General features: G+C 40.5%; 2 protein-coding genes across 2 annotated transcripts in view; one reads left to right on the top strand and one right to left on the bottom strand.

Moving 5' to 3' along the window:
• The window catches only part of LOC6635417 (mucin-21), a 100,089-nt gene that overhangs the window by 26,709 nt on the left and 56,642 nt on the right, over positions 1 to 16,738 (top strand). The gene's annotated exons all lie outside the window — the stretch shown is intronic.
• Positions 1 to 16,738, bottom strand: part of LOC138911112 (transcription factor SPT20 homolog) — a 52,225-nt gene that overhangs the window by 27,727 nt on the left and 7,760 nt on the right. Inside the window, exon 3 of the mRNA XM_070208415.1 lies at positions 15,306 to 15,394. Within this exon, the coding sequence (XP_070064516.1) occupies positions 15,306 to 15,394 (89 nt within the window). The remainder of the gene's footprint in view (positions 1 to 15,305; positions 15,395 to 16,738) is intronic.

The following is a 16,738-nucleotide window of genomic DNA, read 5'->3' as shown; positions in this document are numbered from 1 at the left end:
GTTCCACATAAAATTGGTCTAAATATTTGCTGGCATATAAAGCAAAAATGTTAATTTGATACCAATTAAAGACTTTTACGGTTATTTGTGCAATCAGGCAGGCATGCTTACAAGGGAGTGTGCTTGACTAGCAGATACCCTGCACTCAAGACCGACGCATCTTAATTCCTTTTGTGATTCTGTTGGAAATGCTCGAGATATGAAATATCTGACATTTTACAGATCGATATTTATCAATATTTATTTCGATAACAGAAACACAGTTTACAGATAGCAACTCGGAGCAAGTTATCGATCATCTTAACTTAAATAGAACGGCGCGTGCTAACGTCAGATGTATATGAAAATAGTTTGGAAAAGCTGACATATGAATAAAACAACCAAAATAACTTTAGCCAGGAATATCCTGAACTTCTTCTACCAACACCAAATACAGAGGAGTTAGATCTAAACTAAAAGATTCTCCGTCTGTGTATACTATTCTTAAAGCTACATGTTAGATTTGATGACTGTAGCTCTTGAAAACTAAGAGAATTACTCAAAAATAAAGATTTCCATATCGATTTTTATCGATTGCTTGGCAAGTTATCGATTATCGAGAGCAAACTCGTACTACTTGGGAATAGTAGAACCTACGCTCAAAATTGCGACACGCTTATACAAAACGAAAGACGGACGGACATGGCTAGATGGACTCGACTATTGATGCTGATCAAGAATATATACATATATATGTATATATATATATATATATGCAACCCCCTTTAACCGATTTCAATGGATTTGTGGAATTAAAATTGAGCTTTTAAAAATAAAAGTATCCAAAATAAAATGAATCAACTATTTTCTTGAATACAGAACAGTTTGTCATACATCATTTTCACAATTCACAAATAGCAGCGACTAACTGCGATAACATTTCCCCAATTTCCAATGTCGCAACTCATGCCCATTCACAGTCCCCTGGCTAATTGCCACTTGTCGCCAAACTGCGAGATTTCAATGATAGGCACAGTCGTTGTTCTAAACGCAATTTGACATTCCAATGGAGAAGCCCCAATGCGAATCTCTTGACCTTTTTTATTTAATGCTCGTAGTGTAAACGCCACGCCCACCGCGCACATATTTTTGGGGCATGCCAACATTTTATTTTTACACAAACGAAAATGTCAATGTACTGAAACAGAACGAGATACATAAATATAGTATATCTATACACATATAGATGGAGCAGGAGTGAAATAGCGAGTGGGATTTAGGCAAGGGCAGGGGCAGGAGCAGGGGTGAAGTTTGTCTATGAGCACTTTGTTGGCAATCTTTAAACGGGCTTCGAATCGGTTCAGCCATTATGCACACATTACTTGCCTAGACACACAGATGCACTTATGTGTAACATATATATATATATGTATATGTATATATATAAAATATGCAAGTATATAAATATGTCTAAACAAACATGGCATCGAGTCGCGAATGGAGTCAAGAGTCGCAATCGGTGTCGCTAGTTGTTGACGCTGTGTGGCGTGTAGTTTATTTATTTTGTTGTTGTAGTTTTTGTAGTTTTTGTGCTGCATCATCTTCATTTCCGGCAACACAGCTCGCGGCCGACAACTTCCTATGTTGGCCCGAAGGGCCCCACGCTCAACGAGTTTTTGGGTGGTAACGAAAACATTTTGTTTTTATGCGCCGCTTGCGTGTGGCAACTGCATTAAGCCAACGGCAACCGGGCATGGCCTTAGGACCCACCGCAGCCAGCTGCCAGCAACTGGGTGGGTGACAAAGTGGCTGTGATTATGATGCCAGAGCCAGCAAAAAAAAAAAAAATAATACCAAAAACAAAATAAAAAACAACAACGAGGCAACAAGCCGTGCGGGGCCAGCGTTTAATTGAAATTGCCCAACGCACGCCATGACCATTCCAAGGTGCCGCATTAGTCGTCAGGCGCAACGCCAGGCCGCAGAGGAGGTGGGGGTAGCGGCTCTATAATGACAATTATAAACAATTTTGATTGGCCTGGCCATTTATCAACAACAAGTGGAGCAGAAGCTTACCAAGGCAGGCAGCTAGACCAAGTTAGGGATGGGATGGGATGGGATGTTGTGCGGGCGGGTGTATCATAAAAAACAGACATCGAAGGCAATTTTCCAGCTTTGCTGCTGCTTTTGCTGCTTTTCCGTCTGCTTTTGGCCGCGCTACGCGTTTTGGCCATTTTTCACTTTCGGCCACAAAAGCTGCCGTTGACTGAAGATGCCACAAGAAGAAGAAATGGCATAAAAAGCATAAAGAAAATGACAAATATGCTATATTCTCTCTCTCGCTCTCTCGATCTCTCGCTCGCTCCGGCCTCCCCAGCCCGCCACCAATGATGTTGCAATAAGATGTGCTGATGACGACGATTATGCGGCGCATTTTGTTGAATGCCGGCGCATAAATTTACAACTCTCGCTTTTTGAGGCTAGTTGTTTGGGGAATGGTGCAGATAGAGGGGAGGTGGGAGGGCTAGCAAGTGGGGTTGGGCGCGTGGCTATCAGGGCGTGTGTTTGCCACTGATAAGCATGCAAAAAGTTTTTCGAAGGCAGCTTTGAAAATTCAATTAAAAGGCAGCTACAATGTCAGCGACAAGCAGCGCGTCATGCATCAATCAATGGCATCATCAATCATAAAACAAACACACACACACACACACACACACACACACACACACAGCTGTATATGGCTTTCGACTATATATATTTATATATAAATACCTATATGTGATATCCATTCATGGTGTGTCGCGTGAAAAACTTTAACTGGCAAGTCATTGGGCACAAACACACCCCGCTACGCAACACCTCCTCCTGCCCCCCTCCGCCCCGGCAACCCTTGCGTTTCTACTGTCGACAGCGTTCAAATTGATTAGGCGTAAAGCCTGGGCGTACGGACTGGGGCGTGGCTGCCAATGCAGCCAAAATTGCAGACCAACAACAAATGCCTACATGAGGTCAGCGTCCAACGTGAACAACTCGCCGAATTTTGATGGCCGCATAAATAAAAAATATTTCAACAATTGACACGCACGCAACGCAATGCCAACATCTTTTTTTTTTTATCTTTTCTGAGCCCAATCAAATGCACACGTACACGCACCCACCCACACACACACACACACACACACAGAAACACACACAGACAGCGGCAAAGGCAGAAGAGCATCACGTAAAAAATATCTTTTAACATGCACAAATTATTCTGACTCATTTCTTGTATTAATAAGCGCAATAATTTCTTTTATTTGACATAAAATAGTATTAAAAAAAACCAAATACAATAAAAAAAAATACATAAGAACGAAAGACGATTTATATATATATATATATATATATATATATATATATATATATATATATATATATATATATATATATATATATATAGATATAGATATGTGACAATGACAGATGACCGATTTACACATATTTTTGTATTATTTTCAATTCTATATTGGAGTTACAGAAATATTAAATTATTATTATGTTAATTATTATTTATTACTGTGATTTGCCCATCCTCAAAGTTCAACGAATTTCGAATTCTTCTCCAAAATATCAAATACATTTTTCCTTTCTGCAACAGTTGCGAATCAGGCAACTATTTATTAAAGAGACAATTGTCACGAGTTTGGCAACAAGCAACTTTAAATATGGAGCAATTTCTAAGACAGCCTCTAGAGTTAATGACATGAACATATTTATTTACATTTTTCTTAGTTATTTAACAAGGTATATATTAAATACACACAATGGCTACATGCTACCTTTTCTACATATAACATATGTGGATGAAATTACCCGTCGTTGCCCGGGTCAAAGGAATAATGTTCAGCTAAAAAGCGAAATGCTACAAAATTTCTGTTTCTGCACACCTTTGTGTGCGTTAAGAATAATATCAGCGAAGTTCTTAAAATTTGGGTCTGTAAATAGCTCTAAAAGTAGTTCAGCATTGTAGCTGGGGCTATATTAAGCTATCAGCTTAAAAGCATTTAAGAGAAGCAGATTAAGCTAGAATTTAAGGGCACAGGGCCATCGGAACTGTTATTTCCTTCAGTTTTTCTATATAAAATACTTGACGGAAATTCAAACCATTTATCATTCAATATGAATACTATGCATTAACATATTTTTTCCCATTTTCTTTGTTTTCTATTTTGTTTTGTTGGCAAGTTGTAAGTTTACAGTTTAATGAGGCGTAGCCAAGTATCGCGCGCATCGCAGGCATCGATACCATTTCTCAATCTCCGTAGTTTCATAGTTTCTTGGGCTAGCTGCTGCTCTGGCTGCTAATTGCTTTTGGTTCTGCGCTGAAAGCTGATGCAAGCTTTAAGCGTAACTCTAGAGCTGGGCAACAATTAGTGGCCAGTCGAACGGAAGCCATTTGATAGGCTCTTGCCGTTGTCAGCAGATACATGCCTTGTATCTTGTATCTTGTATCTTGTATCTGTAAATGTGCACAACTGTATCTGGTGCCTGTAAATGTATTAATATGCGCTTCTTTCTGCTCTACTCTCTTTGCAGGTATGTGAACCAAAACAGAGACAAAGTTACGCAAATAGTTTGGCCATTTGCCGAGGCTGCATGTGTGTGAGTAAGTACGTGTGCGTGCGTGTGTGTGTGTGTGTTTGTGTGTAACCAAATTAACGGCCAAGTGTTGTAATGCAGCTTGGGCGGAAGGCAAGCGTCTGAGTCAAGCTTTGCCTTTTATTTTACTTCTTTTTTTTGCAATTGTTTGGGGTTTGGGTTTTTATTTCGGCTTTTGGCTGTGGCCATCATCATCAGCAGCAACAGCAGCGGCAGCAACAACAAAAACACAACAACAACAACAACAACAGCAACAGCAGCGGCAACAATCTTTGTCGCACACTATCTGGCTTCTCACATCGTTTAGCTTTTGTTGTGGTGCCCAGACACTCGCGGTTTTAATGTGTTTTTAATGTTATTTCCATGACATGCCGCCAACATTTAAGCTCGGGCCCACAGACAGACAGACAGGCGGACAGACGGGCAGACAGACAGAAACGCCGGCGAATGGTAAGCGGTGTCGCGCGGAGTGCGGCATGTGGCATGCGGCAAGAGCGAGATGAACGCATAGTTTGTTGCACGTTTTTCGCATAGCTCTTTTGCTTGAAAGCTTGTTTCTTTATACTCTCACAAAGGCTGTACAACTAACTGTCTTGCTTTGCACAGTGTGCAACAGCTCGAAGATGCATGCAGCCATGTGGCATATAACATATTTATTTTCTTGATCAGGCTTCTTCTTCTTGTTCATCTTTAATCAGTCATATTTATTAACTGTCAATGATAAAGTTGATTTATCTTGGTTTTAATGATATTCTATAATGTGGCCTAGAGTGTTGGTGGTAGGGTATTCCAAATTCGACTCCCCATAGCCAGCCTTATGTTCTTTTTTTTTTTTTTTTTTAGTTTCAGTCGCGCGCGCGCGCCCACATTGCAGGCGACAACTGAGTGACGACTTGGCCCCTATGGCCGGGCGAGTCTCAGTCTCCACACGTATACCTTCCCCTCCACACCTCTCCTTAAACGAGCTGTTTCTGTTGCCAGTTTCAGTCCGTGTGCAGCTGATGCATTAATGTGGTACGAAGAAATATTTTGCATATTTACTTTGAAATCTGTGAGAAATAAGTTTAGTTTTGTAGTTTCTTAGCCGGGCGACTTGTAGTTTTAGTGCTTATTTTGCCCAGATTTACGAATAAATGAAAAAAGAAATTAGCAACAATTTCAATTTATTGGCCATGTCTGTTGTCTGTCGCCAGTCGCCAGTCGCCTGTTTCGTCTGCCATTTCCGGCTTCAACATTGTCAATTTGTGGCAGGCACTTCAAAGGCGCCCCCAACTCCACAATCTGTTTCTGATTTAGCTCATCCTTGTGTATGTGTGTGTTTGTGTTTGTGTGTGTGCGTGTGTCCAAGGCTATTTAGCATATGCCCAGGGATTTGGATTCGCTTCGCCTCGCTGACTCGAAGATGTCAGCCTGGGCTGTATAATCTCTGTGAGTCTACGTGTGTGCTTGGATGTATCTGTGTGTGTGTGTGTGTGTCAGTGTGTGCGTGGGCAGAGCATGGCACAAAGCGTGATACACAGATGCCTCTTGCCGCAGCTGCCAACTTCCGACATGTTTATATATATATATATATATATATTTATATAGTTTATTTAGTTAGTAAGTTGCTTTAACTTTAAGCGCTAATTCGAAACGTATAAAAAAACTCGAGCAAGCCTAGGGTAGAGTAGCGTAAAAGTAGGGTAAAAACTACAATTACTCAACAACTCTCTTGGGGATTCGAGTCTGAGGCGAGGTAAATTATATAGATAGGGAGCATAGGCAATTTTCAGGCTATGTGTGCGGATGTGAATGTTGACCTTGTATATAATTGAGGGAAGAGCTCGCAAATATACAATTTATAATAATATGTTACCTTAAAATACATTCATATTATTAAAAATTGTCTGAAAATATTTCAAATTTTTATAGGAATCTTTTTATTTATAAACTTCAAATAAATTTGTTTTTATACTCTGTATACAAAGGGAAAGTAGTACATATATTAATGTTGTGTAATGTCTGTCTATGATGACCTCTTCTAAAGCTCAACGTGAAAAACAGTTGTTTCAGCCACGCCCACTGGTGGGCAAGAGCTAGTTTCATAGATAAATTTGCCATAAGCCCCTCTGAGGATATATATCGAGTTTGATATATTCCTCCTCTAAAATGCATACCAAATAATTCCGATCGGCAACTTAAATGTTCTTAGTGTGAGAGATACAGGGAAAGAGAGAGAGAGAGGGAGTCGGAAAGGGAGAGGGAGAGTAAGTGAGAGAAGGAAATTGATTTCAATAAAAGCGCTTAAGAGGAATTGATTGTCGAAGCGAAGGACTGAGCTGCTTTCGCTGAATCTGTCCGGGCAGGGCAGAGCTTCAATTGCATGTCCTTTGGGTATGCTCGCCAATCGAGTCCTTGCAAATTGCCTACAAAAGTGTTTATCCAACCAACCCCTCCCGCCCTTTCCTGTATCCCTGCGCCCAAACCCCTCAACCCACGCAACCCTCATGCAGTAGGGAAAATTTATTTCAGCTTCGACTTTAGGCTTTCGCTTTTCTTTTGGTCAGTCACGCAATTAATTTTGCACGCTACGCCGCTCGCGCTGCATTGTATGTGCCTCCCTCTACCCCCTAGCCCCATCGACGATGCCATCCAAAGCCCACTTCAGCCCGCGGCTGGGTAACTCGCTCCACCTTACGTTCCTGCCAAGAAACGAGCCCATTGCCAGCTGCTTATCCCGATTATTAGAAAAGTTTTATGCACATATTTTTCTTGTACTTGTTGTTTTTGTTCTGTCTAATATAAGTGTATATATATATGTGTGTGTGTGTGTGGGTATGTGCTTCACCTACAAAACTCTAACACGCCCCCGCCTTTGAGGACGACCCCCTTAGTCGTTTGAGGTACGTGACTTGTTTGCCAGATAAATGCAAAACAGAAACAAACAAAAAAGCAAAAAAAGAAGAAGCAGCACACGATAGACGAGAATCAAAGAGAAGGGCGGAAAATTGGAAGAGGAGACAGCTCCAAGTAGTCAGCACACATATGTCTGTGTTTGTGTGTGTGTGAGCTGGGGTAGTTGGGGCCGGGTGGAAAATCGACGGTTGGAAAAACAGCGGAAAAACAACAAACAAAGCTGGAAAGGGAGACAGGCGATGCGCTTTTCTCCTCTTAATAATGAGTCCAAATTGTTGGGCAATAATTGATGAAAAAATATGATTCTTTGCGGCCTTAATAATTTTATTGATTAATATTAATATTATTTGCCTTGTTTCTGTTGTCATTATTGTTGTTGTTGCTGCTGTTATTGTTGTTGTTGTCTTGAATGCATATTAAACAGATGTAAAAATTTACACTTCAATCACAACTTGAGCATGAAATGAAAAGGATATAAACAGAAGCAGCCGCAGCAGCAGCAGCAGCAGCAGCAGCAGCAGGAAAATAATGATAATGATGCTTCAAGCGAAATCACATTTAAAGCGAAAAATGTTAACAAAACAGAGAGAAAAAAAACAAAGAAAATAAAAAACAGGAACAACAGCAACCGAGGCGGCCTTCTCCAAAAGGCGAGCCGTAATGTATTGAGGTTGAAAGGCAGCCCGAGCGAAAGGATATCAAAAGGGCAGGGGTAACGCAGCCAGAAGGACGACACGGCCCAGGCAGCGGCATGCCCCTTGGCAATGGTGAGAATTCACGCACACATGCACACACACACACACACACCCTCACAGACAGACAGCAAACGATAAGCATTGAACACTCGACTCGATAGTTAGAGATGCGCTCCCTTGCCATAGGATATGGACAGCTTAGAGCGTACGAGCAAAGAATCAGTGCAGATCGATTTCAGCTCAAAGCGATACAAACGCAATATTACATACAGATTAAATTAACATGCAAAAAAATGCTGCTAAGTCTATCAATTGTGGGGCATGTAATATGCATTATGTACACTCAATGCTATTGCAAAACTATGCAATTACTGTCAAGTACAGATGCTAAACTATGCATTTGAATTGTGTTAAAAGATTTTTAATATTTAGAGTTGTTTAATACTACTACTGAAAATTAAAAACTAATAATCGAATTGATTTACTTAAATTTTGAAGATACATTAATCAGTGCAAATCATGTATGAACCTTAACTCATGAATGTTAAAAATAAGGTTCACAAATCAAATCTAAAGGCAGCAACTTGTTTCGAACCAGATACCATTTTGTTAGGCTTCTGTTTGAAACTCGAATGTTAGCTGCGTATTGACTTAAGAAACACGGCTAACATAAGAATTTACATAAAAATGTAATAAACTTAACATTACACTCTCTCCTTATGGTGTTCAATGTTAGTGTTAATATAGCAGATATTTACGTTGAAGCTAATGTTAATGCAGTAAAAGCTCATTTATTTTTAAAATAATTTACACAGCATTTATGTATATACCTGATCATGTTCATTAAAACTTGATCAAATGTCTTTCCATAAAGGGTATTTCATAGTTTAATACATTTACTTATAAGATATATATTTGTACTCAAATGACTAGTTCCACGTCCAGCAGCAGAGCCCAACACGCTATCATCTCTAGACAGCTGTCTATTTACCTGTTCCTTGCGCTCACTGTGAGAAAAGGGGGAATGTTGTTGTAGTTGTTGTTGCCGTTGTTGCGGCTAAAATTACAAGTAATTGAACCGAAGCAGCAGCAGTCGCTGGGCCCAGGCCCTGAATGTGTGTGCTGTGTGTGTGGAAACATGTGTGCGGCATCAGTAAAAAAAAAAGATAATAATAATAAGTGAAGAAGAATAACAGCAGGCACAGGATGCAGTTGCCGCCTCTGCCATATAGGCCCTCAGCCAAAACACCATGACCTGCGCCCTCAGCAGCTAAATGTAACAACAACAACAACAACAACAACAAGCCAGCTAAATGCATGTATAAACAACCCAAAAAATGAAGAAAAAAAAACTGTGTCTGACATAAGGAATAAATAATGCGTAGGGGCATGCACGGCCGCTGAGTGCAGGGGGGAAGAGTGGGAAGGAGATTTTTTGCGAACGCATGCAGCGCGATCAATTAGCCAAGACACGCACCAGCTGCCAAGGATTGTGTAACGGTAACACTAAACCCGAGGGCAACGCCTTCTGTAAGATGAGAGATTTACATTCTGTTGTTGTTTTCATTGTTGCTGCTGTTGCTGCTCTTGTTGTTGTTTCATGTTTCTCTGTTGCGCCTGCCATAAACTATTAAAAAGCAAGTTGCCAACACAAACGACTCGTCAAAAATATCCCAGGCACTGCGTTTGCTGAGCGTGAGCGAAAAAATTGAGAAGGAAACCAATCTGAAAATAGTAAGAAAATATAATAGTTAGTAATAGTAATATATTATACTTTTTGTTGTTTTTTTTTATTGTTGTTTTTATAGAAATTATTCTTAAATTGATTATACTTAGATTTAAATAATTATTGCCCATGCTTATGGACACTGTTTAAAATCATAATAGCCGCATATTCCTTAAATGCAGACACATGTCAATTGAGGTATTAATATGACAAAAAAACAGTGCTGCATAGCGCATTGCGAGTGTTGTGCACTTACAACTGCTGCTACTTTTGGAATGGTGGCGCATATTTCACGCTCAATTAAATTGCCGGCCCAGCTGCCCAGTTTTTGTGCAACATTTTTGCGGCCACCTCTCAACCCCGAAAGCCCATCAAAAACAAAAAAAAAAAAAAAAAACAGAAAGAGGTGGCTGCGAGGCAGAACCGCGACCCGTAAATGGACCACGGCTCAAACGTGCAACTGACCTCTGCCACATCGGGCCCATCCTAGCGAGCACTGCACCTGCTGCTGGTTAGTTGTGGGCCATTCGACTGATGTCGACTGGCTGCAATTTCTTTGGCTGCAAGCCGGGAATTTAATTCACATTGATTGCATTTCGAGCGCCGCATTGCGTTGCATTTTAAATAATGCCAACGGCTTTTCGCAAATATTTTTGGCAGCGCGTGCCCTGCACACGGAGTTGGACAGGGTCGGGCAGACGGGCGGCCAATCGTTTCCACGGACTGCGCATCAGTTTAATTAAACAAATGCCAAGCCAAGGCGTCAGATCAATTCAGGCATGCCAAAGGATATGCAATATGGATAATGATAAAAGGGGCGCACAGAAAATGCACTGACTTGGTCCGACGTTGTGGAGCGGTTAGAGGAAAGCAGGGGGCAGCATTATTATGAGCTGCTGCAACAGCTGCTGCTGCTATAGGTATTTTTTAATCAATTGCATAATCACAGTGGAACGGCCGAGCCGCGCCGGGCCGGACATGGCCGGACATGGCCGGACCGGGCGAGCGTTATCATTTATCAGGCGCATATGGCGCTAATAAACAAAAAGTTCTTTAAAATATCTTTAAAAGCGAACATTTCGCCACAAAACAGTTTGCAACTGAGTGAAGCTATTTGAGTTAGCAGTGAGTCGACTGTAATATGCTCTGCCCGTTTGCCCCCCTACACTTAGTTAATCATTCCATTTGCCAAACGCTTAAGATTAATAAGAACGTTTTCCACACATGTTTCACAGTAGCGGGTGAAATTAAAAGAACAAATTCAGCTTAGTAGCTTTTACGGCTTAAACTGTGCGTTGAACCGAGATGATCACGCAGACAGTCAGTCAATCAGTCAATCAGTCAGTCAGTAAGTCAATCAGTCAGTCAGTCAGTCAGTCAGTCAGTCAGTCAGTCAGTCAATCAGTGAGTCAGTCAGTCAGTCGGTCAATCTATCAGTCAGTCAATCAGTAAATAGTCATACATTCATTAATTATCTTATACACAACCTTCCAATTAAAAATAGCATTGGGGATTTGTGCGAACATAAGTTTAAGCTCTAGGATTTCGCTGTGGCTCTCTTACAGTTTAACATCTCAAAGCGAGCCAGAGACTATTAAATACGATTATCTCATAGAATCCATGAGATCCATGAGGGTATATAATTATGATAATACACAAAAAGGCAGCGCAGAGCCAGAGTCGTAGTCAGACTCAGAGGCAGAGCCAGTTCAGGCAGCTGTCCACTTCGTTTTTAATTATGGACATAATTATTTAATGAATGCGTGCGTATGTATGAATATTTATGTATGTGTGCAGGCATGTGAACATATGTGTGGGTGCATAATTATATGCTCTCGGCGCTGTAAATTGGCGAGTAAAGTACAATAAAAAACATGTGAGGAGCAAAAAGAAAAAATAACTACAACAACAAAAATAACAAAACAAACAAAAAAATATTAAAAAATGAGAAAATCAATTTAATTTTGATGGAAATGAAATCATCTTAAAATTCATGCAGCGTTTATCATAAATCGACGACCGTTGTATAATTTTAATCATCAACAACAACAAGGCCCGACTGGCAGCAGTGACAGCGACGGCTCGTGAAATAATAATAAATAAACATATAATAATTGAAAATACAATTAGCATAATTGCAGCCCACAAAAAGCAACAGCAGCAACAACAAAAACAACAGCGATAACACACCCATAAAAGCCAAAAAATTATAATTAACATAATTTTTATTTACACAAATTTAGCCAGCGTTGCAAGAGTTTATTCAACTTATTTTACAGTTTAATTTTTATTCATTTTTTTTTTAAAAGCACATGTGTAAATGTGTGTAACTGTTAATACATACATATATATATATATAAAGTTCATTAGCAAAGCCTATTATCAAAGAACAGTTGCAGTTCCGATTTGGTATATTGCATGCATGGACTGGTAAATTTGAAACTGCCTTAATTATGAACACAAAATTGGTTTAAAATAGGCAACTATGTTGCATTCGTGTGCAATTAGACTGCGTTAAGCTCATTTACAGCTCATAGCAGGCTATTCGCCATATTTACCAAAAGTTGTCCATCGTGCGCGTAGGCAGAATATAATTCAGATTTTTTAGAGCTACTTACCGAGAGTGATATTTATTTTACAATTGGTCATTCGAGCTTTAAAACTCGAGCTTTAATATGGTCACCCCAATTGGGATGCGGTATGTATACCCTAGTATATATTCCAAGCCTTAGGTCTCAGAAACAGCATTAAAACATATTTGCTGCCCCAATATGCGATTCTCATGAATTAAAGTAAGGCCCACTTGGCTGAACGCTGAACTATTGTTGAAGATAAAAATGAGTTGAACTAGTTATTGGTATTTCTTTCAATAAATACATATTTTTTAATTATGCCTTCCCATGCAGTTCTCATGAATTTAAAGAGTACTCACATAGTTCCGTCTTCAATGATTTGAGTTAATAATAATCCATCATTTAAAGGATGCTAGAATGAATAATTTCAGATATTTTTCTGAGCGAGTGCGGAGCTGTACCATTCTATCATATGCAATTTTCAGCAATATAAAATAATCAGCTAGCTGTGAGTGTTATCTTTTTTATTTATTTATTTATGTACAAAAATAAATCCTTACATAGTTTATATAAATTTTGCCATTTGATATTTTTGGGCAGGCAATGTCCAAGCAAATATCACTTTAGTCATAAAAAGCCAACACGAAGTGGAAAAAAAAAAACACAGAAATAAAAATAATATACAAATAAATACCACAAAATGTTGCCATAAATTTCGTGCACAATTTTCCCGGACCAAAACATTTTGATGCAATTTTTTGGTTTCATTTTTATACATATTTTTTTTTGCCCTCTGCTAAATCAACAAAGCACATTTTGAGCAGATAGTAGCACAAATAAAGATATGTATTTATAAAAAAATAAATAAACATAGTAAAGAAAAAAAAAATAAAAGCTTGACATAAACACTGATAATGTTTGTTGATAGTGGAAAGCGTACACAAACATTTAATAATTCGTGCGATACACAAAAATTCTTGTACACATGAATGTGGCCTTAAATTGGGCAGCTCAATTTCAGCTAACGAAATTTATTTACAGCGATTTCCTTTAAACGGTAAATTGTGGCAGAGTTTTTTATGCGTTTCCCCGCTTTGCAATTTGTGCAAAGTATTTATTTTTGTCATTGCACTTGGCATATATAAAGGTTATTTAAAATTCGGCAGGCAGCAGTTAAATAGTTTTGCCTGTTTTGTAAATTGTGTAATTTTCTCTGTTAACTGTAAATTCCTTTTGAAATTCCTCTTGTTGTTGTTGTTGTGTTTTTCTTATTACATTTTTGAAGTCATCTCCGCTATCAAATCTTGTGGCCATTAAAGTCCACTCTTTGCGCTGGACGCACTTGCAACTCATTATGAGCCAGCGGGGCAAGACTAAAGCTGCCCAACTGGCTGCTGGACAAATGTCGTGTCTGGCTAAGACTCTCTCTGTCTCTCAGCAAACAAGCCAAGCTGCGTACGTGAGGAAAAAAACCGAAAACAAACCAAATCCAAAAAAAAAAAGCAACTGAAAGGCAGCCAAAAACTTTTGAATAACAAATGAAGGCTGCGACTGCGGCATCTGTGAGACCTGAGCGGACTTTTTAAGCAGCGGCAGCCAGAGGTAGACTCGATGTTGTTGTTATTATTGTTGTTGCCGTTGTTGTTGTTGTTGTTGCCGTGGCAGCCACAGTCAAAGTCAAAAAGTTAAGCACACAACGCGGCGTATACGTAATCTGTGGCTGTCTGATCACTCACACACAATGAAGCACAGCAGCAGCAGCGGCAGCGGCAGCTGCCTGCATTTGCCAGTCGCCTTCTTTCTCTTTCTCTCTCTCTCTTTCGCTCTTTCGCTCTTTCTCCATTCTTGTCTGTCTATTTGCTTGTTTGTTTGTCTGTTTGTTTGTTTGTTCGCTGGCATGCTGCTTAGCTTGATACGCCACTGAGTAGCAGATTAGTAGCGCTTATGCTTGCACCTACTACGTGGCCAACACACACACACACACATACACACACACATGAGAGACACACATTCCTTTAAGGCCAGGCTCAATGCTCGCGCTTGTATACCCTGTCCATCCAAAGCTCTCAACTGCTCTATAGAATATCAGGGCCTCTATTTAAGGCGTCGCCTTTATCCTTCATCAACTATATATCTTCCATAGTTGATGCTTAAAAAGGAAGTAAAAAGCTTCTTTACATTTTTTGTTTTAAGCGAGTTTATTCAGAGAGATATATGAGTTATATTGGAGTTTATGAGAGTTTCAATGCGTTTTTGGCTAGTTATGTGCAAGTTCTTCATATTCAGCGCTCACATTCGTTGTCAACTTTGCAGGCTTAAAAAGAGCCCACTCTAAAAGCTAGAGGCCAAACCAAACAGTGTTATTTGCTTACACTATAGCACTAGAGTTTATTTATACTGGAGTTTATTAACACTAGAGTTTACTAAACCTGGAGTCTATGTAGACAGAGGTTTATAATCACTAGAACTTATAAACACTAGTGTTTATTAATAGAAGACCTTATAAACACTTGAACTTTTACACACTAGAGTTTATTAACGATAGAGCTAAAAAACAATAGACTTTACCAACACTAGACTTTAAACATAGGGTATTCGAAGTGCAGCTTTTCATGATTGACAGCTCTTGGGCTTTTGGGCGCGTTTTTGTGTGCCTGCCAGTTATCCTGCCACGTCGGCGATGTCTTCTTGCTGTCATCTGATCTCTGGCGCTGCTAAGTGGGCAAACCGCCCTCCACGCCCACCGTGCAACGCCCTCCACTTGCAGCGTTGAGCACACGCCCGCCATGACATGACTCGCTTTGGCTGCTTCTGCTGCTGCGTCTTTTTCGCCTCCACCGCCACCTTTACCTCCTCATCGTCGTCGTCGTCGTCGTCATGGTTGTCTGTCGTATGCGTTTGGAATTTTTGATTTTGCCACATTGCAGACTGCAGTCAATATGCAGTGGTGCCTCCGCCCGCGACTCCTCTGCCAGCAAACGCGGACTACTGTATGGTGGCCAGCGGTTTGTGCTGTCTGTGTATTTGTTTCTGCATTTTTTCTCTTTCTTTTTGCGCCAGCAGATTGAATTTTGATTTGGCGGGTAATTGAACTTTTACTACAGCAGTAGCAACCGCTGAGCTCCAAGCCGATTCCTCAGCGCTTCTCTCAGGAGTTGTGGCTGCTGCTGCTGCTGCTGCTGCCGTTGGCCTGACTGGCGGCATGATTAATGGCTGGCAATGCGCAACGCACGATCTACGTTTTTGGCCTCATCATAAATTATTAAACAAGTCCACTTGACACATGCACACACACACACACACACACAGACCCAGAGCGCAATATAAATGACCAGAACGAACCGCAACAACAACAACAACAACAGCAACAGCAATAATAAAAAATATACAAAAGAAACAGCAAACAAAACTGAACAAAACGCTGAGACGCTCGCAACATTTTTGGCATGCCCCATGCGCCGAAAACGGTAAAAACGACATGGCCAAGTAGCAGCAGTCACAGTCACAGTCGCAGTTACAGTCGCAGTTACAGTCGCCGTTGTCGACGTCTTGGCCCTCTGGTGAGCCTTGCTCGGCTCCGTGTGCCTTGGGCAAACGCGCATGTATAAATGATGATATACTTACTTATAAAGTGATCAGCGTTTTGTATAAATTGGCTAAAGGTATCTATAAGATGCTTCGCCCAGTTACCAGTTTCCCAATCGGCCAGCATACTCCCATCCCCTGTCCATACTCGCAGCCAGCGCAAACCGGCCGTAAAAGCTGCATTGAGGACGTGTTTTTTATAGCAGCCACTGTGTTGGCCAGGCTAATGTCATTTGATGGCACAGCTACGTCTTGTTCTGGAAGCGATCTGCAGCATTTACAGCAACAACAACAAAAACAAGCAAAGCAACAACAACAACAACAATAGCATCTTTAATGTGGCATTTATGAAAATGAACTTAACAGTGAAAACCACAGTGGAATCCACAACAGAGCTGAGGCCATTGTCTGTTCCGCTGCCTGACAGCTCCCCACTTTCCACTTCCCTCTTCCCACTGCCTGCTGCCTGCTGCCTGCTGGCAACTTGCTATCCACACTCGCGCCTTCCATGGCCAGTGCTCTGGCTTGTTGTTCACATCCTTGCTGCCACACGATTAAAGTACAAATTATGTTGCACATGGGAATCGGAATTGGCATTTGGCGTTGGACCAGGTTTCAGTTTTAGATAAGAGCCAACCACCATC

This window comes from Drosophila virilis, chromosome X (assembly GCF_030788295.1).
Source record: "Drosophila virilis strain 15010-1051.87 chromosome X, Dvir_AGI_RSII-ME, whole genome shotgun sequence".
Lineage (NCBI taxonomy): Eukaryota > Metazoa > Arthropoda > Insecta > Diptera > Drosophilidae > Drosophila > Drosophila virilis.
The sequence above is the reverse complement of the archived record's forward strand: the minus strand, read 5'-3'. Positions and strand labels throughout refer to the sequence as shown.